Here is a 27,580-nt window from a genome sequence, read left to right on the forward strand (position 1 = left end):
AAAATGCAGTCTTGAATGTGTTGGTCAGCAAGTATATCTGTTAATATATCTAATTATATTTTTACAGAAATATTAAAAGGTGTGGATCTCAGCAGCCTAATAGATACTGACATTGAAATGAAGATAGATGATTTTAGACAGAATCCTCTGATGATGTCACCACCTCCATCCGATTCTGGTTCTCCTGCAGAATTTTCTCCATATTCAATTGACTCTGAACCTGGTAGCCCTCTTCTGGATGATGCAAAGGTACTGTAGTATAGTTCTGACAAAAAAAGAAAAGAAAAACGAGCAGCATCTAAATGAATCAGTGCTATATGTCTTATCTGTCTCTGGAAAAAAAATGCATTATTTGTTATCACAAGCTTATCTTTAGATTTGGCTGAATTATTTGCTTTCAAGAAATTCCCCTTCCCTCTAAGTTTGTCTAAAGGTGACAATCTACTGCTTCTGTACAAGTAAGCCTTTTGTAATATATTCTCCCTTTAGCAGTGGAGCTTTAGCTATAGTTTCATAGGTTCATAGGTGTGTACTAGGCTAATGGCCCTGGAGCCTTTACAAGCCTAGCCCATAGGAATAGCCTGGCATCGTGCCACCCGTCCTTAGTTTCCAGTGCCTCTGTTGAATAGAACCACTGGAGTGATCCCCAGGGTGAACTTTCTATTTCCCATCCACTCATCAAGATTTGTCTTGAAGAGGGCCAGTGAGGTGCTCTGTTTGACATGTATGGGAAGTCTATTCCATAGCATGGACAGTCTGTGGGTTATGAACCTGTCCCTCCAGCATGTTCTGTTGATTGTGGTAATGAGGTTGAGGTCTCTGGAGCTTGTGGTGCGGAGGGATTGGGATTTCTTTAGATGTAGCATTTATAACAGAGCTGTGTCAGACATGGCTTTGTAAGTTAAGCAGAGATTGCCTCTAAGTAGGCGATATGAGACAGAGAATAGTTGGAGTTTTTTGAGTCTGTCCATATAGGAGAAGTGTTTAAGGCCTAGAATCCTCTTTGTGAGGTACTTTTGTGGCCTCTCCAGTTGTTGCAGGTGTCTAGTGAGGTATATGCCAAATGGGGCATTGTACTCGATAATTGGCCTAATCAGGAAGAGTAGAGGGAGACAATGATCTCTTTCTTCCTGGACGCAAAACCCTTAGTAATGAGATATGCCACATAGAAGGACTTTCTGACCACAGTGGCAATGTGGTGTCGAAAGAGAGGTTGCTGTAAACCTGTGTTCCCAGATCTCTTATAATGCCTTCTGTGTTCAGTGGACTACCATCGATGTGGTAATTCATGGGAACCGGATTTTTCCCAATGGGGATGACAACACATTTTTTGGCATTGAGCTTATGGCCATGGTTGTGACACCAGTCAGTCTCAGTGAGGCCTTTCTGTAGGATTTCAGCATCACTTGGGGAGTTAATAATAGCTCCCAACTTGCAATCATCTGCGAACTTTGTCAGCCGGAGTCCCTTCGTGTTGGCCTAGACTTCAGAGAAGTAGATACCAAACAGGAGAGGACCCAGGACTGAACCCTGTAGGACTCCACTTGTGACTGGTCGGCAGTCTGACTTGGAGTCAGCAACTTTCACACTATGGGTTCTATCTGTGAGCCAGTTTGCAATTTACCTAGTGATCTAGGGGTTGATGCCTAGCTTACTGAGTTTTTCTATGATTCCTGAGTGGGGAATGGTATCAAAGGACTTGGCCAGATCAGGGTAGGTTTTGTGAACCACCTTGCCTTCATCCACAGTTCTGGTAACTGACTCAAAGAAGTCAACCAAGTTGAGCAGGCATGATCTGCCCTTCACAAAACCAAACTGTTTGGGATCCAGAGTTTGGATATTCCCTATATCCTTGTTTATTAGGTCCATAGGTCCATTAGGTGACAGAACCCACACTGTAAAAGTTGCAGACTCCAAATCTGACCTCAAACCAGTGACAAGTGGAGTACCACAGAGTTCAGTCCTGGGACCTCTCCTGTTTGGTATCTACTTCTCTGAAGTACAGGCTAACGAAGTTCGCAGATGACTGCAAACTAGGAGCCATAGTCAAGTCCCCAAATGATGTGGACATCCTACAAAAGGGCCTTGCTGAGACAGATACCTGGTGTCAGAGCCATGGCCTCAAGGTCAATGCCAAAAAGTGCAATGTCATCCCCTTTGGTAAAAACTCTGTACCCATGAACTACCACATAGGCAGCAATCTACTTAACACCGAATGTGTGATGAGACCTTGGGACCCAGGTGGACAGTAGTCTCTCCTTTGATAGTCACATCGTCACAGTAGTCAGGAAGTCCTTCTATGTGGCACACCTAATCATAAAAGGGTTCTCATCTAGGAAAAAAGAGGTCATTGTTCCCCTCTACTTTACACTCATTAGACCCATTATAGAGTACAACGCCCCTTTTGGAATGTACCTCACAAGACATCTTCAGCAGCTGGAAAGGCCACAGAAGTACCTCACAAAGGGGATTACTGGCCTCAAACAACAAGCTACATGCACTAGGGACCTAAACCTTGTCACCACAATAAACAAGACATGCTTGAGGTATAGATTCCTGTCCCAGAGACTTCCCATACTCTGGAACAGGCTACCCATCTATGTCAAGCAAAGTTCTTCATTAGCACTCTTCAAGAAAAATCTTGATGAGTGGATGGGAAATAGGAAATACACCCCGGGGATCACTTCTGTGTCTCTGCTCAGCAGTGGCACAGGAAAATAACTTTCTTGGGTGGCGTAAGCCAGGGAACCTTGTTGGCTCGGCTTATGTAGGCCCTTGAGCCGATAGCCTTGCACCTACCTATGATGATGCGTTCCATAGCTTTGCATATCAGACTCGTTAGGCTAATGGGGCGATAGTTCCCAGGGTCTGTAATCGCTTCTCCTTTGTGGAGAGGGACGACTGTAGCAGTGCGCGATTCAGTAGAGACAAAGCCTGAGGTGAGGCTGTGATTGAACAGGGCACACAGGTGAAGTGCCAGTTCACTCTGTAGTTCATGTAGAACACAGCTAGGGATATTGTCAGGTCCCATAGAAGCTGTGTTCTTGGCCATGGACAGTGCTGTTTTAACCTGTGCAGCAGTAATGCTGGGTGCCTGGCAATCTACTGTTAATGTGATAGGACCTTTTGGGGGGGGGGGGTAAAGTTGGCAATGGATCTGTCAGCCAGTATATTGGCAATATCTGTTGGCTCGGTATAGAAGGTACCATTGTGCAGTAGCTCAGAGCAAATCTGGGTATTGCCGTGGAGATTCGTTACATAACTATAGAAGGCCTTGTGGTTGTCTTTACTATCTGCTGCAATTCTGTTTTCAAAACTAGCTTTAGAGGATTTGATGAGGGATCTCAACTTTTTGTTGAGGCTGATAAGGGAGTTTTTCCAGTCTTGGGACTTTACCTTATTCTGCATCAGTTTCCTCCTTCTGTTGTAGAGTTTATTTATGGCAGGGGACCACCAGATTGGCTTTCTTTTTTTGGAGGAGAACGTCTTGGTTCTATTGGGTATGGAGAGATCCATGCATTTGTGTACGTGTTCGTGCAGTGCATTGGTGTATGATTTGGCAGTCTTGCAACTATTCTCCATTTGCATGGGTGCCGTGAATTTAGCCACCTGTTTATAGGAGCCCAAAGTTATCTTTGGAGAAGTTTTTCATGATGGTTACCTTTTTGTGTGTATGTGTGTGTGTGTGTGTGTGTGTGGGGGGGGTGGGGGGGTGGGGTGGGGTGGATTTCCAAGGTGATTAGTTTGTGGTTGGATCTAACCAGGGAGGAGTTGACTGTTGGTGTAGAGCAACTGTCACCCATATTAGTAATGACCAGGTCAAGGATGTTGCTACCTCTAGCCATCTCTGACAAAGAATCGAGGTCTGTCAATCATGAGATCCAGGCAGCAGATAATGGATCCCCTTAGAATGACAACAGAAACTTAACCAGTTGTTGAAATCAATTATTTTCTGCTTGTACTTTGGTATCATTCTGGGTGATGGTAGGATAGGCTAGGGTCATACCCGCCTGGGCTGCATAATCCGAGAGCTCCTCCATGTCTCTTTTCATGTAGTCCAGGGAAGTACGTCTCCGGTCATTTACACCCACATGTACAGTGACAGGTTCATATTTGTACCTGTTATTGAGAGACCTGAGTGCGTGTGTTATGTGTCAGATCTTGCACCTGACAGGCAGCTGACTGTTACTTTCTCCTTATTCAACCTGGTGAGTGTGACATCAGTGTGCCCCACTGTCGAGTCACCTATGACTACCATGTTGTGCATGCTGCTTTGCCTTACAGGCTTTGGTTGAGTGGCACACTGTTTAGGAGAGTTATGTGTCTCGTGATTAGTGTTGTGTTGTGGGGGTCAAGTGCATTTCTGCCTTGGATGTCTCTGCTGTTTGGGTAGATTTTTATTGAGAGCCCCTGTGAAGGTGGGTGTGTGGTTTTTGTTTTTATGTGAAGACAGTGCTAGTGTGTGTTCTGGAAGGCTATGTGTTCCATGTGGAGCAGTGCAAGTGTTGACCTTCTCCTCTTGACCAGCTAGACTCTCCGGTCTTGGCTGGAGAGTGTGTGGTTTCCAATTTGGCTATATAAGTGCATCTCTCACAAGGCTGTGTGTTGGGAAGTAAGAGGAGAGGGTTGTCTGTGTACATGAGGCAGTTGCTGCATTGCCTCAAGATGCCCAAGTTCACCAGGTTAATAGGAGAAAGCACAGGGAACTAACCTTTAGACATGCCTGGAGGGGTGGACATTAATAATAAGTACTGGAAGTGTTTCCTTATAGAACATTTAGTGCTGGCAGCACTTTTGTGTGCTACAATAATTGATCCAAGAAGTCTGGTAAAGTGCTAGACTAATAAGCTAGTAAAAGTGCAGGAGAGGCGAGAACTAGCAGATCTAAGGGGAAAGTTGAAGAGCAGACTTTGGCACCTCTCAGAAACTTACAAACATTCCTGGATACAGCAAATCTGTTTCTGGGCTAGACTAGTTACCGGAAAGATGGGAAACAAGCGCAAATGCAGGCTTTTAAGCCAGAAAGTTGAAAGAGATGGAAAGACTGCCCAAACAGCCAATAAACTACAATTTCTGGGCCAGAAACCATTCTTCTTGTGGTAGATAGGCTGCCTAGTGCTTACCACTATCACTGATAAGCTAAAAGGCTTCCCTCCAACACAGAAAGCCTTGGGAGGGGGGCTCAGAAGCTTACATACAGTCCTGGATACAGCACATCTGTATCTGGACTAGACTAGTTACAAGAAAGGCAGGAAACAAGTGCAAATGCAGGCTTTTAAAACAGAAGTTGAAAGAGATGGAAAAACTGGCTAGATAGTCAATAAACTAGAGTTTCTGGGCCAGAAACCACTCTTATGGGTATATAGGCTACCTAGTGCTTACCACTTCCACTGATAAGCTAGAAGGCTTCCCTCCAACACAGAAAGGCTTGGGGGGCTCAGAAGCTTACAAACAGTCCTGGATACAACAAATATTTATCTGGACTAGACCAGTTACCGGAAAGGCAAGAAACAAGTGTAGATTTTTTTTTTTGGTATGAGGTGAACTTTGTAAAGCTAATGCCGTAAGTACAAAACAATACTTTTCAGAAGTGTACTTTGGGTTTGTTATATAAAATTAGTGTGTAGGAATATGGAGGGCTTTCCTTCTCCTGGAAGAGTTGCGACTTGGATTTTGGAGTTATTGGTATACCTCAATGTTAGCTGCCGCAACATGCCTGCATAAAACTGCTGGCCACGGTTCTGAGCAGAGTATAAACCAGAGTGACAACCACATTGTATAACACATTTTCTTGAAAGTGATCTAAATACAGATTTTTCTACAGAGTTTAGAATTTAGTCTAAACAAATACATTATGTTTTCAGATTAGAATGTGGAAAAAATAAAGATGAATCTGATGTTGTCGATCTTCATTTATTCCTTGACATATGGGTTCATTTCTGAGCATCGGAACTGGCTCTCGGCCATTACTACAACCCATGAGTACCAAAAAACTCTCAAGCTTAAGTCCTACCCAGAATGCTCCTCTCCAGTTTACCCCCAGATCTCATTTACCGCTTTCTGTGGCAGACGTGTGGCCAAATTGTTCTTGAGCAAAGTTCAATTTTTTTGTTCTGTTTTAAAAGTTTTGGCTATAGCAGTATGTTTTTTTTCCTTATTGGTATATAGCTTATTGATTTTTCTCCTTCAGCCTACCCTTTCTTCTATAAATCTTTCTTCTCCTTATTTCTTTCCCTTATACACTTTGGGTACCTTGCAACTACCATTGTTGGTAGTACTTTTCTTTTTTTTCTTGTCCCTTTAAAAAAACATGCAAAAAAGTAATAATTGTTTTATTTTTGTATTTCTCCCTGCACTTGTAGTCTGTTTACCATAGTTGGTAGTCCCATGTACTTCAGTACTGTTATCTTCCATTATTGGTAGTCTTCCTGTCCCTTTCTCTTCTAGTTTTCTGTTGTTTGTTTTATTTTTCCTTTGGCACTTGACCCTCTACGTCTTGGGTTACTCTGCCTACTGACGAGCTCATTAAGTTGATCTCACAGTGAGTGTGGAAGGCTCCTGACTCCATAGAACCTATCCCCAAGAGGCCAGACAAAATTCTTTCTGCACCAGATGACCATCAATTTTGGGCAAAGGAGTTACCAGTAGATGCCATGGTGATAGCAGTGACCACAGAAAAGAGGTGGTAGCAATGACCAGAAAAAAGAACTGGTAGAAGAAAGTTCCTCTAGCCATTCTCCCAGCAGAGAGTCTTGGGTGATGGATAGGTTTGGAAAGCAGGATTACACTTCATCAACCTTTGCGGTCTTTGAACTTATGCCACACTTCACTGGACTTCAGAGGGATCTGATTAAAGAGCTATCAGATAACCTAGCAGGAACCGTATCTGAAGAGGTCCAAGATAAGGTTACTTATCAGTTGGCCACCCTAGAGTCCATTTTAAATTTGTCCATGAGGCTCATTGTGCATGCAGCCGAAAGGAAGACTAGAGCAGCGGGATCAGGTGTAGCCATTAAGAGACACACCTAGATGTGTTTACGCTAATTTGCATAGCCATTCAGTTTTTCATTCGTCAATGCACCGTTGACGGATCAGCTCTTTTTGGTCCTGAAGTTCAAGAAACTTAGTCCAGGTGTGAGAAAGATGAAAAGACCATTTCTGCAGTGGGCGTATGTTTTTCTACTCCTCAACGGTTCCTGTCCAGAAACCAGAGGAGTGGGAAAATGTGCTTCAGAAAGTCCCAAGGACCTTTTCAGGACACGTGGCAGTGGCTGTCCCAGGGCAGATGGGGAAGCTTTAATGGAAGTTGTCCAAACGGCAGAGGTTGCCCACAAAATCAGGGTTCCAGGGACTCTTTGCCTGGCAAACCCTACCTGCGCCTCCAAAAGGAGGCCCGATTTCTTTCCTCTGGAAGCAGTCTGGGGCAGTCTGTCCTTGCATCAACATACCTAGCTTCAAATAACTTCAGATGTTTGGATGTAAAGGGTTGTAACCAGAGGATACACCATACCCTTTCTCTCACTTCCAAACAATTCCAACAGAATCACTGATGTTCCACCTAGTTAGAGGAAACCAGCAGTACTAGAAATTCAAAAACTGCTTTAAAAAAAGAGTCATCCAAGAGTTCCCACCAGACCATATAGGGTCCAGAATTTACTCAAGATTCTTTTTAGTGTCAAAAAAGACGGGACTGGAGACAAATTTTGGATCAGAGTGTTTTGAGTAAGTCCATTTGACAGACAAAATTCTGGATGGTCATGTTTTAATCTATTCTCCCGTTTCTAATGAACAAAAGATTATTGACTTTAATAAATGGCTTAGTTTCTGGTGTCATTCTGAGGGGGTGCAGTATTTGTCAGCATGGAAGGAGATGGTCAACAGACCATGCTGCTTTGCCAAAGATGTTCTGCATCTCTCCCCTCGAGGCTTTCGGATATTAGCTAAATATTGTCTCACCCATAGTGCCTTTTTTTAGGCAATGCCAAACTGAAAGTACTTCTGACATAGCAAATCAAAACTAAGAAAATCTAAAGTGACTGCTCAGTGCTAGAAGTCTGAACAAATAACTCCACTCCCTAGAAGCTCTCCTCATCCCAGAGAATACTGATGTCTGTGCAGTCACTGAGACCTGGTTTAAAGCCGCGGAGAGCACACCAACAGTACAAGGTTATAATGCTTTCCACACATTTAGACCAGCTACTTCACAGGTAGGCTCAAAAGGTGGAGGTGTCTCTAGCTGCATCAAAAATAATTATACTTCAAGGCTGGTCAAACAGGACAATGCACTTGAGCTGCTCCCTCTTCAAATCACCATAGGCAAAATCCAATACCACTTCCTTACCAAGATATAGGTCCCCCTCTATGACCCAGGAAACCCATTCCCTGTATTTAAACTTATTAGAAACACTAACCATCCAAACAAATACCACATTCATGGGTGACTTTAATTACCCCACTATTAACTGGGAATCCTATACAACACCAAACGTACAGGCACACACAAACTCCCTGGACAAGATAGTCAACACATCAACCAGGAGTGCAACCATACTGGATCTGGTCCTCACTAATATGGGAGAGTGCTGCACACCCCCTACTGTAATGTCTTCCCTGGTAAGGTCAGACCACAGAATGGTCTCCTTTGAAGTAAAAATAAAATGTGAACCCCCAGGTAAACCTGGAATATTTAGGAACTACTCTAAGGCTAACTTCATGCTATGAAGTGATAACCTGGAAAACTTTCTGAAGAATCATAGGAATTTTATGCACGTCTTTCAGTTTGTTATCTTGTTGTTACTTGCATTTACATGCAAGCACACCAAAGTATATTTAGCTACTTATTGTGATCAACTAATCTTATTACTGTATTGTACTAAGTACAATAAATACACGAAGATAACTGTTTCAGTTAATACGCTTTACTTTCACATTTTTTTTCAGATCTGCAAGTATGTAACACAAATGCTGTCCGCTCTCTATGGCAAATACCCAAAGCTTGTTTATGCACAGTTACATTTATACCAGAAGGTCTGGTATTTTTCTCAAATTCTGATGTAATACAGTTCTTTCTTTGTATAACAGTTTTTCTTTGTTCTTCTAATTTATGATTTGTCCTTGATTTAAGCTTGGTGGTCCAAGGAAACTCATTTATCTGAAATGTGGTGTTTCAGCACTATCTGATATTTCAACTTTATCTTGCATGATGTTACATCCCTTTACTTCATTGATGTCCTTACAGCTGCCATCTGCGCAGTTATTTTTACAGATTTTGTTTCTCAGTAAACATACTCCTTCACATGGATGCCAAAAATCTAACTAAGCTATGCCAGCACACTTACTACTTCTTATTTTTCAGCATTTTACACTATTTCTAAACTATCCTTTCTTGCAGCTTTTATTCAAGCTAATAATCATGCTAGCAATAGTTTGAAAAGACAGTGTATACTAAATAGAACAGAGTATTCTTTCACTTTCAAGCCCCCATAAACCCTGAGAACACTGCTTATGCAGAACTGTTTACAGAAACCCTGTACAAGCATGTTAATAGCTACATAGAGGCAGCTGTACCCACCAGGAAGAAGTACAGGACTAACTCAAAAAACAAGCCACCCTGATAGATTCATAAAATCACACGGCTATATAACAGAGGGAAGAACATCATGGCAAAAATTAGGAGGTGCAGCACCCAGCAGGATAAAAGCACTCTCGTCGAACTAAAGAAACAACTAAGAGGACAAATAAAATCTACCAAAGGCAAATTTGAAGTAAGTTTGGCCTCCCAGGCCAAGGACAACCACAAAGAATTCTTTAGCTATGTCTGTAACCTCAAAGGCAATACACAGTTGTGTGGAAAGCTCATTGTAAATGGAGCCACTTCTACTGAGCCAGAAGATATAGAAAACCTACTGGCTGATCAGTTCACCTCCAACCTTAGCCCTCTCTCCCCCTCAGCCTTCCCTCAGGAAATACCATCAAATATAACTCCCCCCACTATCACTAGGGAACAGGTTCTTAATGCTCTCTCTAAGACCAAGAATACTGTCTCAATGGGCCCAGACAACATCTTGGGATGACTGTGCATGGCTTACGGGGCATTGTCAGACCCCACTCTAGACCTTCTGCATATCCACAAAGCACACAGCACCAGAATTACCCATTCTAAAGACTTAAACCTTGTCTATGATATAAATAGAACCTACTGGAGAGACCGGTATGTATCCCAGTGACTACCCCTTCTGTGGAACAGGCTCTCCATCCATGTGAAGCAGAGCTCCTCCCTAACCCATTTCAAGTGCAGTTTGGACAATTGGATTGGAACAGGAAATTCATCCCCTGTTTGGCACCTGTGTCTCTAATGGACACAGGCATCCTGTAAATAGTTACTCTCCCAGGCCCCTGCTTACAGTTATCAAGGGCATCAGAACTTGTCAGAGATTTGGGATGCATGGCTAAGCTTAAAAAGGCCCTTGTGGTCGTTAACCTAGTAAACCCTGGTGAACATATGAACGATTGGATGTGCTCAGTAGATATCCAGGATGTGTATTACCACATAAAAATGGACATGCACTCCAGGATATTTCTCCACTTCTGGTTGGGAGTCAGTCATTATCAGTTCAGAGTTGTGCCTGTTGGCCTCATCACAGCCCCCAGGGTGTTCACCAAATGCATGGCAGTAGTACCAGCTCACTTGGGACTGCAAGAATTTCGGGTGTTTCCATACTTGGATAACTGACTGAGTACTGCTCCCGCAAGGCATCTACTAGAACAAGCAAGAGACTATGTTCTCCAGACCTGTGCTGACCTGGGCATTACTGTAAATTACAAAAGAAAATCACACCTGACTCCAACACAAAGTTTAGACTTCTTAGCAGTTGTGCTGAATACTAATACTTGCGTAGCTCCCCTTCCCTTTCCAAAACTGCAAAAGATGGAAGGCCCAAGTAAAAAAGATTTTCAGGAACAAGAGAGTAGCTGCATGACTAGTCTTGCAGGCCTTAGGTTCAGTGGCGATGGCCATCACATTAGTAGTTCTAGCAAGATTTCACATGAGAATTCTTCAGTGGCTTCTAGCTTCTCAGTGGTCCATTCTGTATCAGCCAGTGTCAGAATAGATTTTGATTACCAATCATTGCAAGAAAGACCTAGCTTGGTGGATTCAGTCAGACAAAATTCTCTTGGGTTGTCCCTTTGTTTCCTCTCAGCCCAGAGCCATAGTCACTATGGACACTTCCCAAATGGGGTCGGGGCATTATCTGTGCAACACTGTCCAAGGCACTTGGTTCCCCCATGAAGGCCAACTTGCATATCAATGTTCTAGAGCTGAGGGCAATGCTTTTAGTGTTGCAGGCCTTTCAAACTGCTCTCCCCTTGGGAACGATTACGATTCAAACAGACAATATGTCGGTAGTTTGGTACATCAACAAGCAGGGAGGAACCAAGTCATATCTCCTGTGTTGAGAGAAGCTCTCAGAGTCTGGCAGTGGGTGATCTCTTCTTCTGCTTTCTGAAAGCAATGTACATTCCAGGGAGTTCCAGTGCCATTGCTGACAAACTGAGCAGATGTATTCTCCTGCCTCACAAGTGGTCTCTGAATCCCAAAGTGGCAAGGAAAATTGTTTGTCACTGGGGTCAGCCTTGTTGCAATATATTTTCATTGCCCCTGAACAACAAGCGCAGCAGTTACTTTGCCCTGGTCCCCCCTCCGGGGGAGTCCCTAAGATATGCTGTCCTGCATAATTGGCCTTCTGGACTTCTGTATGCCTCTCCCCCTTTCCTTTAATCCCTCAATTCCTAAAGAAAGTAATTGGGTTGAAGAGTAAAGTAATCCTCATTGCTCCCTTCTGGCTATGACAGATTTGGTTCCCCTTTCTTTGGCCTTATCTGATTTAGAAACCGTGGACTCTGGACCCAAATCTAGATCTTCTATCCCATCCAGAGGGATTAATTCACCCAAACCTTCAGAACGTCAGGCATACAGCTTGGTTTCTCCAGTTCCACTAATTGCCAGGCGTAATTCTGTATTTTCCCCAGTTTGTAAGATTCTTTTGACATCACACAAACCCTCTACTAGGAAACTCTACAACAGTAAATGGCAGAGATTTTCCTACTGGCTCAAGATAATAACATTGACCCTTTCTCTGCTCTTATCGACAAAATCTTAAAATGTTTAGCTTTACTCTTTGAAGAAAGAGCCTGTGATACCCCTGCACTGACCCAGTAATCAAGGAGTCTCAGTCCTCACCACTGGCAAAAGTGAGAGACGTACACAATGGGAGGATTACAAGTACACAGATAGTAAAGTAGAATTTCCCTTAAGAACACACAGATATCTCAATCAGTCTGGGGGCTGTTTTCTCCCTCTTTCTCAAGATCCCCAGTAAGACTCCCCACTGGCACAGCTATAGGGTTAAGATCTCAGCTGATGGGTCAAGCCAAGACCTCCAACACCCTCTCTGTCCAACCAATGCTTTGTGTCTCTGCCCATATAGCTCTCAAACAGACACACACACACACACACACACACACACACACACACACACACACACACACACTTTGAGATTTGATTTATGTACAAACACACAAAAACACCGTGGGAAGGCTGGCACAAATTTACTAACTATGCACCTTTCTGCCGAGACTATAATGTAGTTATCACTGGCACCAACCCCTCTTTATCAGCTACTACAAAGCCCTTACAAAGGGTGACCAGTCCTACTGTGTAATGTTACTATTATCCAAGTGGTAGATTTTGATCAAGCGCCAGGCTGTTAGAAGTGGCCTGTACAGTGCCACCAAATACATATGCAAGTACTCTAATAGCTTAAATAAGTCTCACAAGTATCAGCCACAAAGATAGGTTTAAATATATTTAATAATAAATAATAAAAGAACAAGACAATACTCAATCAACACAAGTACTTCAGAGTTCAAAATCACAGGAAATATTTTCAAACATTGCAGCACAGTCTCAAATAAGTACAGAAAACCTCTAAACTTATCTTTACTATATTCCTATCTATATTTAAGAGATATACTATACCCTAAGTCTTACTTACAAACAACGCGCAGGCAGAAGTGATGAGTGGATGTTTCTAGGTCCAAGACAAGAAACAAAATGCCAAGTCTGTCTCTGAGAGAGTTCTTAAATTAATATCAAAACATTACTGCTGGGTCAGCTTGAATGACGTCACTCTTTATCACCTGACTTCAGTTCCCAGGCTAACAGAAACTAACATCTCTGTGTTAAAAGTACATATCTTTCAGATGTTTGCATAGGACTGGAAGTCGTAAAACAATTAAAACTTTTACATTTTAGACCTAGATAATTATTTCTCTCCAAGACAATAGAAAAACCTCTAGCTCTAGACATTGTGTCTGCTTCACTGAAACTGAGAATTAAAGTAATTGTAAAACAATTTCAACTTATTTTCTTGACGTTTTGCAAGTTAACTCTGTATTTTCCAGCTTCTAATATTAAAACATATATTTGCACAGGTATATAGTTTATATACATTTCTGTTCTTTTCCAGTAGAGTATGCTGTGAACACATTCTTGAAGCTCAGTACTGTACAAACACTTTTCAACACACACTTCTACACCAGTAGTTTACTATACACATAACAAATAGTTCACTTACATTTGTAAGACAAGCATATGAATCATGTTGATATTCACAAGTGACATATGATTATTTACAAAATTTCAGATAGCTGGGCTGGCAGTTTCACAGAACATCTTCTGCTACTATTAAGGTTCAGCTAGGAGCTATTTCAAACTTTCATAATGGGTTCAAGAAATATTTATTAATTTCTAATAAACTTTGCAAAGTTAAGAGGGGCATTGTTGTTAAAATCTCCGTATAAAGATCCATTTCTACCCTCAGATCTTAACTTTGTTACAGACAATAATATATTCCCCTTTGAGCCTGTTGCCAACTGCGACCTAAAATTTTTATCTTTGAAAGCTATTTTTCTGGTAGTGATTACTTCTACCAGAAGAATTTCAGAGATTTTTAGCCTTATCTTGTAAACTACCATGGTTGATATTTCACAAAGACAGAGTTTCCTTGAAAACGAACCATTCCTTTCTTGCAAAAGTAGTGTCAGAAACAAGTATTAATCAATCAATTTACCATTCTTTTTTTCCAATTTCTCAAAGATGAATACTCTTTACATTTATTGGATGTCCGTATACAATTACGTTTTTATCTCCATAGAATGAAAGACATTAGGAAATCTGACCAACTGTTAGTTTCCTTTTTGAACACCAGAATGGGTAAGCCAGTATCCAAAGTTACCTTATCTAGATGGGTCAAATATTGTATATCCTTTGTATACAACAATAGGAAACTTGAATTGCCTGGGCCTATCAGGACACACTGTACTAGAATTATAGCTACTTCAGCAGTTTTTCATTCTAAGGCTTTCTTGGATGATATTTGTGCAGCTGCGACATGGGCTTCCCGACATACTTTAACAAATTGGATTTGGTCTCTAGGGAAAGAACATCCTTTGGTTCTATGGTGCTCAGGAATGTCCTTCCGTGAGTCCTCCCAAGATATAAGGTAGCTGGGGACTCTGTCCCATATGTCAAGGAATAAATGAAGATTGATAATATCAGATATAAAAGTTATGTACTTAACATAACGTTCCATTTGTGTTGTCAATCTTCATTTATCCTTGACTCCCCACCCACCATTCCCCTTCCATTCTGACCTCCTGGTGGAACGAAATGTGGTCCTAGTTGTACAGTTTTACATATATGACACTAGGTATGGTCTCCACTAAAGTGATATTTGTTTTACGTTCTGACATGTTTATCTGCAAACTCTATTTGAGGTAAACCGGAGAGGAGAATTCTGGGTAGGACTTAAGCTCAAGAGTTTTTGGTTCTCGTAGGCTGTAGTAATGGCCGAGTCAAATCCAGTGCTCAGAACCAAACCCATATGTCAAGCATAAATGAAGATCGACAACACAGATGGAACATTATGGTAAGTACGTAACTTCATTTTTTTTCTTCCTTTAGTCTTCATCTACTCTTTCAATTTACTGAACAAAAATATATCTAAAACAGTTTACATTAATTTTACCGAATTACACAACATTTTTGCAGTAAAACATCGCCTGTAATAATCGAAACATGTGTCTTCAAACATTTAAAAAGTCAAATTAATGTAAACCTGATTGTTGACATTCGCACATTTTCGGTTTTGTTTTTCTTTTTAAGTGTGAACTTCCACATAAATGAATGCCTTGCTTCGTCTTTTAAATTCACTCCAGTGATAAACGGTGTGACATTCTGAACATTAAAGTGCATTCAGTCAAATGAAAATCGACAGAATGCATTTCTGCTAAATGAATGTAAACCATCTAAATCATAGTGGTTCTCTATTAAGTAATTAACTAGTCCATCTTCATGTAGGGGGCATCTTTTCAAGACTGTATACACAAGTTTCCTTTTATGAGTTGTTGGATCAGTTTTTAGTCCCTATGCTGTCAGAGCTGAATTTTCTATATCAGTCTTGTTTTAGGTCCATCATTCCTTCTCAGTAACTCTGTAACTTTAAGGGACATTCTGAGGAGGACGATGATGTTGTTAGTCATGCCATTAGGCAGTACTTGTAGACTATGATGCCTTGATACATTAGGTTTTATGATGTAAAACAGCCATTACTTTTCCTCAGATTTTTTTTATTATTTTCACATCAATGGTTGCCCAATAGTAACCAGTGTTCCATTTCAAACCTCTCACCAAATCACACAGATCTTTACCAGTTCTTATGTGGGAAGCTATCTTATTCAAATTAACCGATGGTCTAAAAAAATACCCACATTTTGCAAAAAAGAACCCTTGCCTGATACTGTTGGCCTACCTGGTGGATTATATAAGTTTTTATGTACTTTGGGTATGATGAAAAAAATTGCATCCTTGGGTTTTTTACAAAAAGTTTCTTGACATCAGTGCGGGTAAAGAAACCCAGCCTTTCACCTCTTTCTAACAAAGCCAACAGCTCACCATTGAAAGTAGAGACAGCTTCTTCAGACACCACAGAATAAACGGATTGGTCCCTCAATAACTCTTCAGCCGTACTGTTATACTTTACAATGGGTACTCCTGCTTGGTGCCAGCATACCAGTTTTAAGCCAGTCAGTTTCACTTGCATCTATAGGACAGTGATGTGGCAGAAGCAGTTTGGCAAGGTACATGGACAGAACTGTAGGAAGTCAGTGGCCTCACACAAATAAAATATGACTTCTCAAAGCAAAGATCTTGCCAGACAAATCCACTTCATTTTGCAAGATTGGATAGATGCTTGGTATAATCAGAATAGAGGATGTGGTCATCTTAGACTTTAGCAGGTAACTAGACAGTGCTACACAAGAAGAGAGAGGGTAGTGAAGAGTATGAAATGTGCTGAGTGGAAGCCATAGTGGGAAGATGGACCAAAAAAAAACATACTGGGAAAATGAATCAAAATTGGAAGCTGGATAAATAAGAAAATACTGATGGGTATATATAGCAAGAAACCAGTAATGAGTGGTGTACCATGAGATTCAGTACTGGAACGAGTCCCATTCGTTATATTTATATCCAGTAAAAGTAACGGAGTGTTGAGCTAGACAGATTTATTTACTGATGACTAGAACTGCTGTGGTACTCAGGGCTAACAGGCCCATAGTAAGCCTTCACTAAGACTTAATGAAACTAGTGTAGTGGGTAGAGAGGTGATAGCTAGAGGGTAAAGTAAAGAATTGCAAAACTTAGGCACTCAGGAGTGCTGTGAGACAGATCAGAATGAATTTATAAGAAAATGAGGAAGAAGATCTGAGGGTAATTGTTGCCCTTCAAACTCAACATTACAGCATAATGTGAGTGAAGGCCAGCAAGATGTTGTTTTGTGTGACAAAAGGAGGTGGAGTCCAAGGACATATGTTAGGAATAAGAGATGGCAACCAGCTAAGTCACTACCATCTTCCGGAGCTCATCTTGAGATGTGCAAGGAGTAAATATAAATATAGGCAGTGGTTATTCTCACACTTGGTAGTCACTTGTCTCTCAGCATTAACTCTCAAATTAGCTTCATTTTGAAACTTCTTTATTTTTTATTTTATCCTTTATTTTTTATTTATTGTTTTATTCTTTATTTTTTATTTTTTTTTATCCCTGCTTGAGCATAAGCAACGCCCTCATTTGTCGCCTACTTATTATGGCAAAATACAATAAGCATAACTAAAATTTACCAGTTTCTCATGCTCTGTGAGTGTTAAGTGCATCTCCTAATTGCACATCACATTTTGCTTTGGAGTTTTAATGTAGGTAAAAGATCTAAACCTCTTTTGCTGTCTTTATGGTCAGTTGACATTGCGTGATGCAGCATTTAAAGTCCTCAGTAAACAGATCAATATTATTGGCAGCATCTTCCTTTTCTCAGAGTTAGAACACTCAGTTTTCAAGAAAACAGGATATTAGGCAACTAGGGAACAACATTCATTTCAGATAGTAACTGATCAACATAAGATAAAGCTTTGATGATCCGAATACACTTAGCAGCTTGGGTGCCTGTAGGAGATGGCTGAGGAGGAAAGGAATAATGGCCTCTGCCAACTCACTCATCCTGGGGGAGGGAGACAGATGTTCTTCGTGTTTCGCTGTTGCAGTCATCACACTTGGGTTATCTGCCTGCAGGTAGCCCTCATTTGGGCCGAATACCAGAGACTTAGTATTTCTGCGTCGGTTGCTGTCGCTTCAGGACTGACGTCAGGGGTATAAAAATAGGCAGCCAACGCCATTACATCACTTTTTCTTGCTGAGGAGCCCGAAGGAGAAGCAGTTTGCACTAGTGCTGGTCGGCCACTACCTGAGTTTTCATTTCCGAATTGAATCATCCTGAAGTCTTCTAAAGCTAAGTACCCCGTCGGGGATCCTTTCTTCTTGCTCTAATCGATGTCAGAAAAAGTTAACAATTGTCTTGCCTGTGGAAAGCAAATATCACACCGAGATTTCCATTCTTACTGCATCACCTGTTTAGTTCCAGACCACGATGTACCTCCCTGTTGGTTTTGTGCTTTGTTCAACGCCTGAACTATTCATCATTGGGCCCGTATTGTCGCTAAATACTTTCGCTCTCTATCTCCGTATTCCAAAATGTGTTTGGTAAGCCATCCGACTACTGATCTTCCGAAAAAATGTAAGGATAAAGACAGAGACAGACCACACAGATCCAAAACTGCTGACGACGCTTCCATTAAGCTAGTCGATAGTTCACTGGTACTCAGGCACTTTCGCAGCCCCTGATGCCCGCTTCGATGGATTCACAGGCCACTACCGAGACCCGTTCAGAGTCTGGTATGCCGCGAGACTCTTCGTTGATTACAGAACCTATGGATGTCTCTACCTTGGATGGGTCTGGAGTCGCTGTGCAGGCACCAGCCTCCGAGGAAGTTCTTCGCATTAACGATATTTGACACAAACAGGCGACTTTTTTTGCGTCTGCAGTTCTGTCTAAAACTGCCGAGTTTCTAAGGCCAAGAGTACAAGCTATGCCTAAAAAAAACGACGACCCAAACTCAAGCACCTGCTTCCTTGCTGCAACATCAAATTCTTAAAATGGCAGAAGACCTGATTATGCTGATTAGGGGATGCCAGACTTCCTCTGCAAAGGGAAAAAGAGACCTGTCCCCAGCAGCTTTAACAAGCCAAGAGTTTGATGACTCTGAGGTTTCTGTATATGAAGACATGCCTTTATCAGCTTATGAGGATTCAGATGCAGAGGAATCCATTCCCTCTGCTTCCCCTCCAGAGGATTTTTCTTTTGGTGAAACCTTACATACTTTAAGAGAGCATTTCCACTGGGAATGCCAGGATTATCCTCAGTCCAAAAAAGACACAGAGAATTTTTAGATTTGCCACAACATAGACCTTTAGCAATCCCTCCAGTTCTGGATGTTGTGGATGATGTCTTTATGGAATCCAGTCTAACTCCTGATACTTTTCCCCCTGCTCCAAGGAAACCAGACAGGTACTACAGAGTCCCTGACTCACAAATTTATTTTCAAAAATCCTACTGCTGACCCAGAGGTCATTTCCTAAGTGCCTAAAGGTATAAAAGCAACTACAGCTAAGAATCCCACCCCTTCAGACAGGGATTTCCAAGGTTTAGACAGATGGGGTAAAAAAGTATACACCTCTGCAACTCTTGCCATTAGGGCATTGAATTACCAGTTTCACATGCTGAAATACCAGCAACATATTATGGAACTTATTAAGCAAAAATTATCTACCTTTACAGACTGTGCAGAAAATAAAGAATTACAAGAGCTTATGCATTCTGCAAGCCAAGTCTGCAGGCATACTTTGCAAAGCCTCTTATTGCCCTAGAAGCATCTTGCAGGGCAGCAGTCACTGGTTTTGTATTGAGAAGGCATGCTTGGCTTAAGGAGCAGACCTTGCCAGGCCATGTCAAATCAAAATTACTAGACGCTCCTTTGAACAAGGACAGTCTGTTTGGCACCAAAGCAGAAGAGGTTCTAAAAAAGATGGACGAAAAAGCTAAGTCTATGCAGACAGTCAAAGATTTTTTTGCAAGTGCAGCCTCCAAGATTCAGTAGGCATTGCCCCTTGAAACATTGGTCCTTTCCAGCCCCTTCAAGGCCATCTCAAACTAGACCCAGGGAAACAGACTCCCCAGATTACACTCTCAGGGTATGCAGAGATCTAAGCAATGGAGTGCCTCCACTTCTAAAACAGGGAGTGCTAAGCTACCCTTTTACAGAAAGAATTCACAATGACTTCTCAACTCCACTCCTCATCTCTGCCCAATTGCTCATGCCCCAGGAGGAAAACTTGCCCATCATGCAAAAAAAATGGACCTCCATCACCAAAGACCGATGGGTCCTCAACACTATATCCTAGGGGTACAAATTTTACTTCCATTCACTGCCAACCCCAAAAGAGTTCCCAGACCTTCCTCCAAACCAGTGGGCAGAGGCACAAAACCAATCCCTGCTCTCCATAAGGGCAATTCAGCCTGTTCCTGCAGAACAGATAGGTCCTGCAGACTTCTCCTGGTACCCAGAAAAGAGGGCACGTGGCGCCCAGTCCTAGATCTTCCCATTCTAAACACCTTCCTGGTGGTATCGAAATTCAAAATGCTCACCCTTCAGCAGCTTCTTCCTATGCTGTCCAAAGATGCCTGGTTAGCCACCCTAGACCTAAAAGAAACCTATCTGCAGATCCCTATCAGGGACTCGTGCAGGAAATACCTACGTTTCAGGGCAGGATCTATGCATTATCAGTTCTCTGCACTTCCCTTTGGCTTATCCACAACTCCCAGAGTCTTCACAAAATGCCTGGCTCTAGCCATTGCCTACTGCAGACAGAGAAAGATTCAAATTTATCCGTACTTGGATGATTGCCTGATTCAGGCAGACAGTCAGGAAAAGCTGTTGCAGCACCTGACATTTGTAAAGAACCTTCTAACCTCCCTGGGGAACACTATCAATGAAAAGAAATCAAAACTAGTCCCCAGTCAAAAGATTGCATTCCTGGGAGCAGGCTTGGACACAGCATCCCAGATGGCATTCCTTACTCCAGAAAAGCAAGCCTATCTGACAGGCTACTTCACTCAAATGGCGACCAGAACCCAGCTATCCGCAAGGAAAATCCTGCAGGCCCTAGGGTTCATGGCCTCTTGCATTCTACTAATTCCTTTTGCCAGACTACATATGAGGAAACTTCAGTGGTACTTAAAAAGTCTTTGGTGCCAACATTCCAACATTCGCAGGACCTGGAAACTGTCATACCTTGTCTAAGGACAGAGTTTCTTTGGTGGGCAGCGGCATGCAACCACAACAAGGGACTTCCCTTTACTCCAACCCCATGCTTCCCAGACCATAACCACAGACGCATCAGACTATGCCTGGGGGGCACATCTGGCCGACAAGTGCATTCAGGGCCGGTGGAGCCCAAGTCAAATTCATCTGAACATCATCCAGAAAGAGATAGCTGTTCAGCACGCTCTGACAGCTTTTAGATCCCTACTCTCACCAGGACCCCTGCTAATAAAAACAGACAACACCACAGTTATGTGGTACATCAACAAGCAGGGGGGAACCCACTCTTACCCACTCTGCAGGCTAGCCATGCCCCTGTGGAACACAGTCTTATACATACATATTCATCTGCAAGCTCAATTCCTGTCAGGCAAACAAAACACTCTGCCAGACGACTTAAGCAGAAATCTCCTAGACCCACACGAGTGGCAATTAGACCCCAGCACTTTCAGCCTTCAAACCCAGAAATGGGGGACCCCAGAGGTGGACCTTTTTGCCTCCCCCTACAATCACCAGTTCAGCAAATTCTGCACCAGGACACGTCACAGCAGGGCCTGGAAAGTGGATGCCCTATCCTTCCAGTGGGTAAACCTCTCAATCTATGCATTTCCCCCTCTGCCTTTTCTCACAAGAATATTAATCAAGATAAGACAGGACAGATCAAGGGCAATCCAGATTACCCCAGAATGGCCACGCCAGCACTGGTACCCACTACTGCGCAGCCTGTCACCGGTGCCACTCTGGCACCTACTCCAGATTCCAACCCTCCTTACTCAGCAGGAGAGACCGATCTTGCATCCGCACTGCCTTACTCTCCTTTACTAACACTATCCTTCAGCATAAAAACAATGGCTATCTCTCCTCTGCTACTTTCCTAGACCTATCTAAAGTATTTGACATGGTCCCACACAAACAACTCATCTCTGTCCTCAATAACCTATCCTTCTCTCAATCAGTCACAAACTGGTTTCAGAGTTACCTGTCTGACCGCCAACAATCTGTTGTATGACAGAATGACATCTCCCCAACTACCTGACTCCATAGGGTTTCCCCAAGGATCCATCCTTGGACCCCTACTCTTCTCTGTTTTCACCAATAATCTAGCCTCTGCCACCAAACATGGTACACTCATACAATACGCAGATGACTCAACCATCATCTGCTCAGCCCAGTCCCTACCCAAACTGCAAAAAGTCACACAGGAAGCCTTTTCCTCTGTTGAAATTTGGTTATCCGATGCCCAATTAATACTCAACCAAACAAAACTAAACTACTCATCTTTCAACCCACCAAACATACTCAAAAGAACTCTCACTTTAACATCACAGCAAAAGACAGCACCACTATATACCCAATTGAACACACCAAATTGCTAGGAGTGGAAATAGACAATAAACTAAAATTTAACATTCACATATCCATGACCATAAAAAAGTCCACAAAAAACTAGGAGAGTTATACAGAAATAAGCAACTTCCCACCAAAGCAGCAAAGATTTCAGTAGCAAATTCCCACCTTATCTCCACCCTACTTTATGCCTCTCCAATATATACCAACCTAAGGCAATGCGATCTAAACAAGCTCGAGACCTGCTACAACAAAATCGCCAAATTCACCACAGGGGCATCCTACCATAGTCACCACTGTCTCTCACTTGCTGAACTGGGCTGGCTTGAACTCCCCTCACCTCCTTCAATGGTATCAACTCTCACTCGCCCACAAACTAGTAAACCATCCACTAAATGTCCCATCCCTCCAGAATCTACTCCAACCCTATCGCACCACCAGACCACTAAGATCCAGCAATAAAAATAACTTGCAGATCACTAAAGCCAATAATTCTGCTGGTGAAGCACTACTCTCTTGCGCTATAGCCAAATTATGGAACTCCTCCCACCCACATTTACCTCTGTACCATCATGCACCCACTTCAAAACTTTACTAAAAGCACACCTAAAAACATGCTGGCTATGCCCTTGCAACTCCCACTCTAATATCACCGACCCCATCCAACCACTACCTTTCTTTCCACCCCACTAACTACCTTAATTATAGCAAGCTCAGATGCTCATAAGCCTAGTACTTATTATACAGCAGGAACTTCTTATTGTAACATTTGTTAATGTCTGTTATGTACTTCGCAGATAAAGATTCTAGTTGTCTACTGATGTACTATGTTCTTCATCTGTAAATATGTTTTGTAATTAATTGCTATGTTAATCAAATTGTTAATCGCTATGTAATCCAGTATAACTACTGTCTGTTTATTTTAACTGTGGAGCTTTTCTCCCTGGGCCTCCACTGAAAATGGACCTACATCCAGTCGGACACTCCTGGTCAACAAATGTAAATAAATAAATAAATAACTGCAAACTCTGAATCTTGCAGCCTGCCTTATTCCTTAAATTCTCCCCCATTGACCAGCCTAAGCAAGCAGGTGCTGGACATCATTCTTGAAGCCAGAAGACCCAGTACAAGGAAATCCTATGCTGATAAGTGGAAAAGGTATTTTTCCTGGATTCAGTCTAAAGGAGAGGACACAGCACTGCCCTCCTTACCTCTAATCCTGAATTACCTAGCAGATCTACTCCACAGAGGCCTTTCCTTCTCCTCTATTAAGATCCATGCCTCTGCCTTCTCGGCTCATTACAACACTAAGCCACCTCTGTTCTCTCACCCTCTCATCACACAGTTCCAGAGAGGAGCAAACAACCTAAGGCCACCAAGGAGAGCACCCACCCCTGCTTGGGACCTTAGCTTTGTACTGGAAAAGCTCATGCTACCCCCCCTTTGAGCCTGCAGTGGCAGCAGAGTTAAAATTCCTATCTTGGAAAACAGCCTTGCGTCTGGCCATCACTTCAGCTAGAAGAGTGTCTGAGCTACAAGCACGTATGGCTGTGGGAACCCTTCATTATTTTTTATGCTGACAGGGTCTTCCTCAGGACTAACCCTTCCTTTATGCATAAAGTGGTGTCCAGGGTGGCTCTCAACCAATCTAGCCATTTGCCAACCTTCTTCCCTAATCCTCAAAATAGAGGGGAAAGGATCCTGCACTCCTTGGACATACACAAACAGCTCAGATCCTACCTTGATAGGACTAAGTCCTTCAGGAAATCTGACCAGTTACTAGTCAGTTTTGCACCAGGGGCAGAGGGCAAGGCCATTTCAAAACAAACAATTTCCCAGTGGATATCACACTGTATCCCATTTCTTCTAAAAACACCATGTGACACCAACCCCTCAGGGGCTCAGAACGCATTCCACTAGGGCAACTTCTACCTCTACAGTATTTCTCAGGGGAGTCCCCACCAGGGGCATTCTGGAAGCTGCTACCTGGAGTTCTGTACACACCTTCACCAAGCATTGCCACCTGCCTATCTTTTCCAAATCCAGGGTGGGTGTTGCAGCAGCAGTCCTGCAGGGCATACTAGCCAGCCCCAACTCTTCTTGACTGCTTCCACCCTTTCTTCAGCTTTGGGAATCAACCCAAGTGTGATGACTGCAACAGTGAAACACAAAGAACATAGTACAGTTGTGTACACTTACCATAAATGTAGATGTTCGAGTGTATTCACTGTTGCAGTCCTGGTTTCCCACCCTCCAGCCCCCTTGTCTCTCTCTCTCTCTCTCTCTCTTCTTTCTATTACTCACCCCTTACAGGGCTATTGGTATTTACTTTTTACTGGTGGTGTTTTCCCCACCATACTTTAGCTCCCTGACATTTGGGGCAAGAAAAACTGATGTAATGGCATTGGCTGCCTGTTTTTATACCCCTAACGACCTGATGTCAGTCCTGAAGTGAGAACAACAACACAGAAATACTAAGTCTCTGGTATTCGAGACGACTGAGGGCTACCCCTGGCAGGGTAACCCAAGTGTGATGACTGCAACAGTGAATACACTCGAACATCTACATTTATGGTAAGTTTACACAACTGTACTTTCTGCCTCTCCACTTGGGTTACATCTAGCTGCCTCTCCACTTGGGTTACATCTAGCTGGACCTCTAGGTATTACTCCCAGTGGACCTACTGAGCCAATGCTGTTCTGTGCATTTGCATTCGTAAACAGAGGGGAACTCAGCATATGGAGGCATGCATCCCCTGTGCTTCCAGGGGGAGAGGGAAGGGCTTCCTTAAGGATCAGCAATTTGGCCTTTTCCCTACCACACAACTGTTGCTGGGGAATGAAGGGCTGATTGGAATCCCTGAGCCGGAACATATGGGTTGTTGGGCCCTCAGCTAGCCCTAGGATGCCTGGGCTACTGTCTCCTGGGGCGAATGAGCTGTTTTGGTGTGGTTGTAGGCGCCACCAGGAGAGGTCCTGTGGGGGAGAAAAAAAAAAAAAACAAATGAAATAAAAACTAAAACATAAACAGAACTTTACAGTAGTCCTTTTCTGAGAAGAGGTGAATAGCCCATATCATAGTGAAAGAAAATTTGAGTGGAGGACCTCACCTTTGGCTGAGAGAGAGAGAGAAAAACTCAGTATAATTTACAGAGTTAATTCCCATTCCCACCCTCACAGGTATGCAGTGTATGCAAACAGAGAAATTTTGAGTCTTTATTGGAATTAGTGTCATAGGTAAAGGAAAACAAGCTTTGCCCTAAAAAAGTAAATTGTAAGACTGGTTTGTTACTACATCCAGGAGACAGCTTTCAACAATGTGTCTATGTTTACTGGAAGAAGAAAAAAAGACTACAAACTAATCTTAATGTTCACACATAAATAACAAAAGAATTTTACCTTTTAGTCCCAGTCAAGAATAATGCTTCAGAATTTGCAAAGTACTTGTTTATTTCATAAACAGTGCTGTGAGACTGCCTCCTAAAAATTTCACATCCGTCTCAAAGAATAAAGGAAAAACTTTATACTTCTTTTATCAATTTCATGCATGCAAAACTTGCATGCAAAACTCTGATGTATTACTTTTAACAAATTATTTAATTTTTAATTATTTTGTTTTTGCGATCCTCACTTAGAGCTTCATGTGAATAGTTGACAATGTGGCTTTTTAAAACATAGACCACCTGTGCTTAAGGTTTATTGACCTTCAGCTTTGTAACCTTCGGTACCAGTACACACAGTCTTACAGACATCCTTGCAAAGACTCGTTCTCCAGCCTGAGAACCAGAGTGTACTGTTGCTTAGTCTGGTTTCCACATATACCCGACACCATTCACTACCTTTCAAACATAACATAACGTAATGTAACCTAACCTAACGTAACATAACATAACATCCCTTAATTGCTTCAGCACTTAACTTTGCCTTTGATTATCTGTCAGTACGCTACAGAGAGAATGCAAATGTAAGACACTTGAATTATAAAGCTGACATTTATGTGAAACTGTATCTTGCATAATCATGCATCTTTTTTTTTTAGTTTTCCTTTGAAATAAACATATTATAAACATTTTATTTGACTAGTTTGTGAAGAAATTACAAGTTAATATGCATTTTGTGAAGAAAAAACATGAGACATAATAACTTTCCATAACAGTCCTTCTGACACTGTGAGTGTCACCCACAGTTAGATTTTGATTCTTGTTAATTTGATAAAATATGCTTTGGCACCATAATTTTTATTATCTTCAGTGATTTGTTTATCATTTGATACCTTTATAAATGTCATTGCTTGTGCAGGTGAGATTAAGCATTTTGTAATCACAGCCTTTAGAACAGAAAATATTGAAACAACAACTGAAAGAATAATACCAATTATTGTAATGATACCTTGCAATATACTAGTTCCCAGGTTACCAAATGCACTGCCCAAGCATCCAAAAAGTGCCCACTGTTTAGCTGTACTGTCTAGATCCTTGGCTCTTTGCTTCATGAAATTAAGTAACTTTTCTTCATCATGATGGTCACTAATATAGGAACAACGACAACGTCTGTGAGGGCACATGACCCCCGCCAGCCAGCATTATGTCAAGTGGCAGTCGATTTTGTAATGCCACAGTTTGAATTTTAGTCATTTTTTTATTTGATATCCTGATGTGATGTGTGGTTTGCTACCGCCTAAAGAATTGGCGCAAGCTTGGTGATTCTGAGCATTTGTACTCCATACAAAGGAGTACTTACTGAAAATACTTGCTCTGCCCAGTGAATTGCCCATTTATTTTTCAGTCTGCCTGCTGAAGGGTTCTCGAAATGTTGAATAGCAGGAGCGGTGTAGCCCACAAAACAATATCCAGACAGTTTGTAGGCAACCATAGGTAGGCACGATCACTGCAAATGTAGTAACTATCATCTATCTTGCCCATGCCACGCCCCGTCATAGCTTTTTAAGTATAAAGAGTTTAACCGCTGTCATGTCTAGTATTATTGCATTTGCTGGTTCCCACTGATACAGTCCCATTTCTGGCATAACATCTGTCTCCACGATTTGTGGTTGCAAGCTGAAGACGCACAATGTTTGAAAAGTTAGTCACATTATGCCAAGTTAAGTTAGTGTTACTAAGTTCCTTTTTAAGTGGCACTTGAGATGTAGGGATTGGAATCATTGGAATCCCTGCATTAGAACGATGAGGTATATGCGAACACAGTCGACAGTTTGTCACATTCAAGTCCAAAACATACTGTCGAAGAACCAACAGGAAACTGTTTTCTCTTGACCAGTTTATAAAAGGAAACAGCAGCAAAAACAAAGTAAAAGTACATGTTGTCACTGGATTCATCATGGACTGCCATCTGAGTTGATTTTTTTTAAATCCTTCACTGGGGTAAATGGTTCATCCTTCGC

At 42.2% G+C, this 27,580-nt stretch overlaps 1 protein-coding gene across 1 annotated transcript in view; it reads left to right on the plus strand.

The window, feature by feature from the left end:
* The window catches only part of SREBF2 (sterol regulatory element binding transcription factor 2), an 895,155-nt gene that overhangs the window by 364,584 nt on the left and 502,991 nt on the right, over positions 1-27,580 (plus strand). Inside the window, exon 7 of the mRNA XM_044068232.1 lies at positions 68-249. Within this exon, the coding sequence (XP_043924167.1) occupies positions 68-249 (182 nt within the window). The remainder of the gene's footprint in view (positions 1-67; positions 250-27,580) is intronic.

The sequence above is a fragment of the Protopterus annectens genome, chromosome 1.part0 (genome assembly GCF_019279795.1).
Source record: "Protopterus annectens isolate FY-2018-M chromosome 1.part0, PAN1.0, whole genome shotgun sequence".
Taxonomy (NCBI): domain Eukaryota; kingdom Metazoa; phylum Chordata; order Ceratodontiformes; family Protopteridae; genus Protopterus; species Protopterus annectens.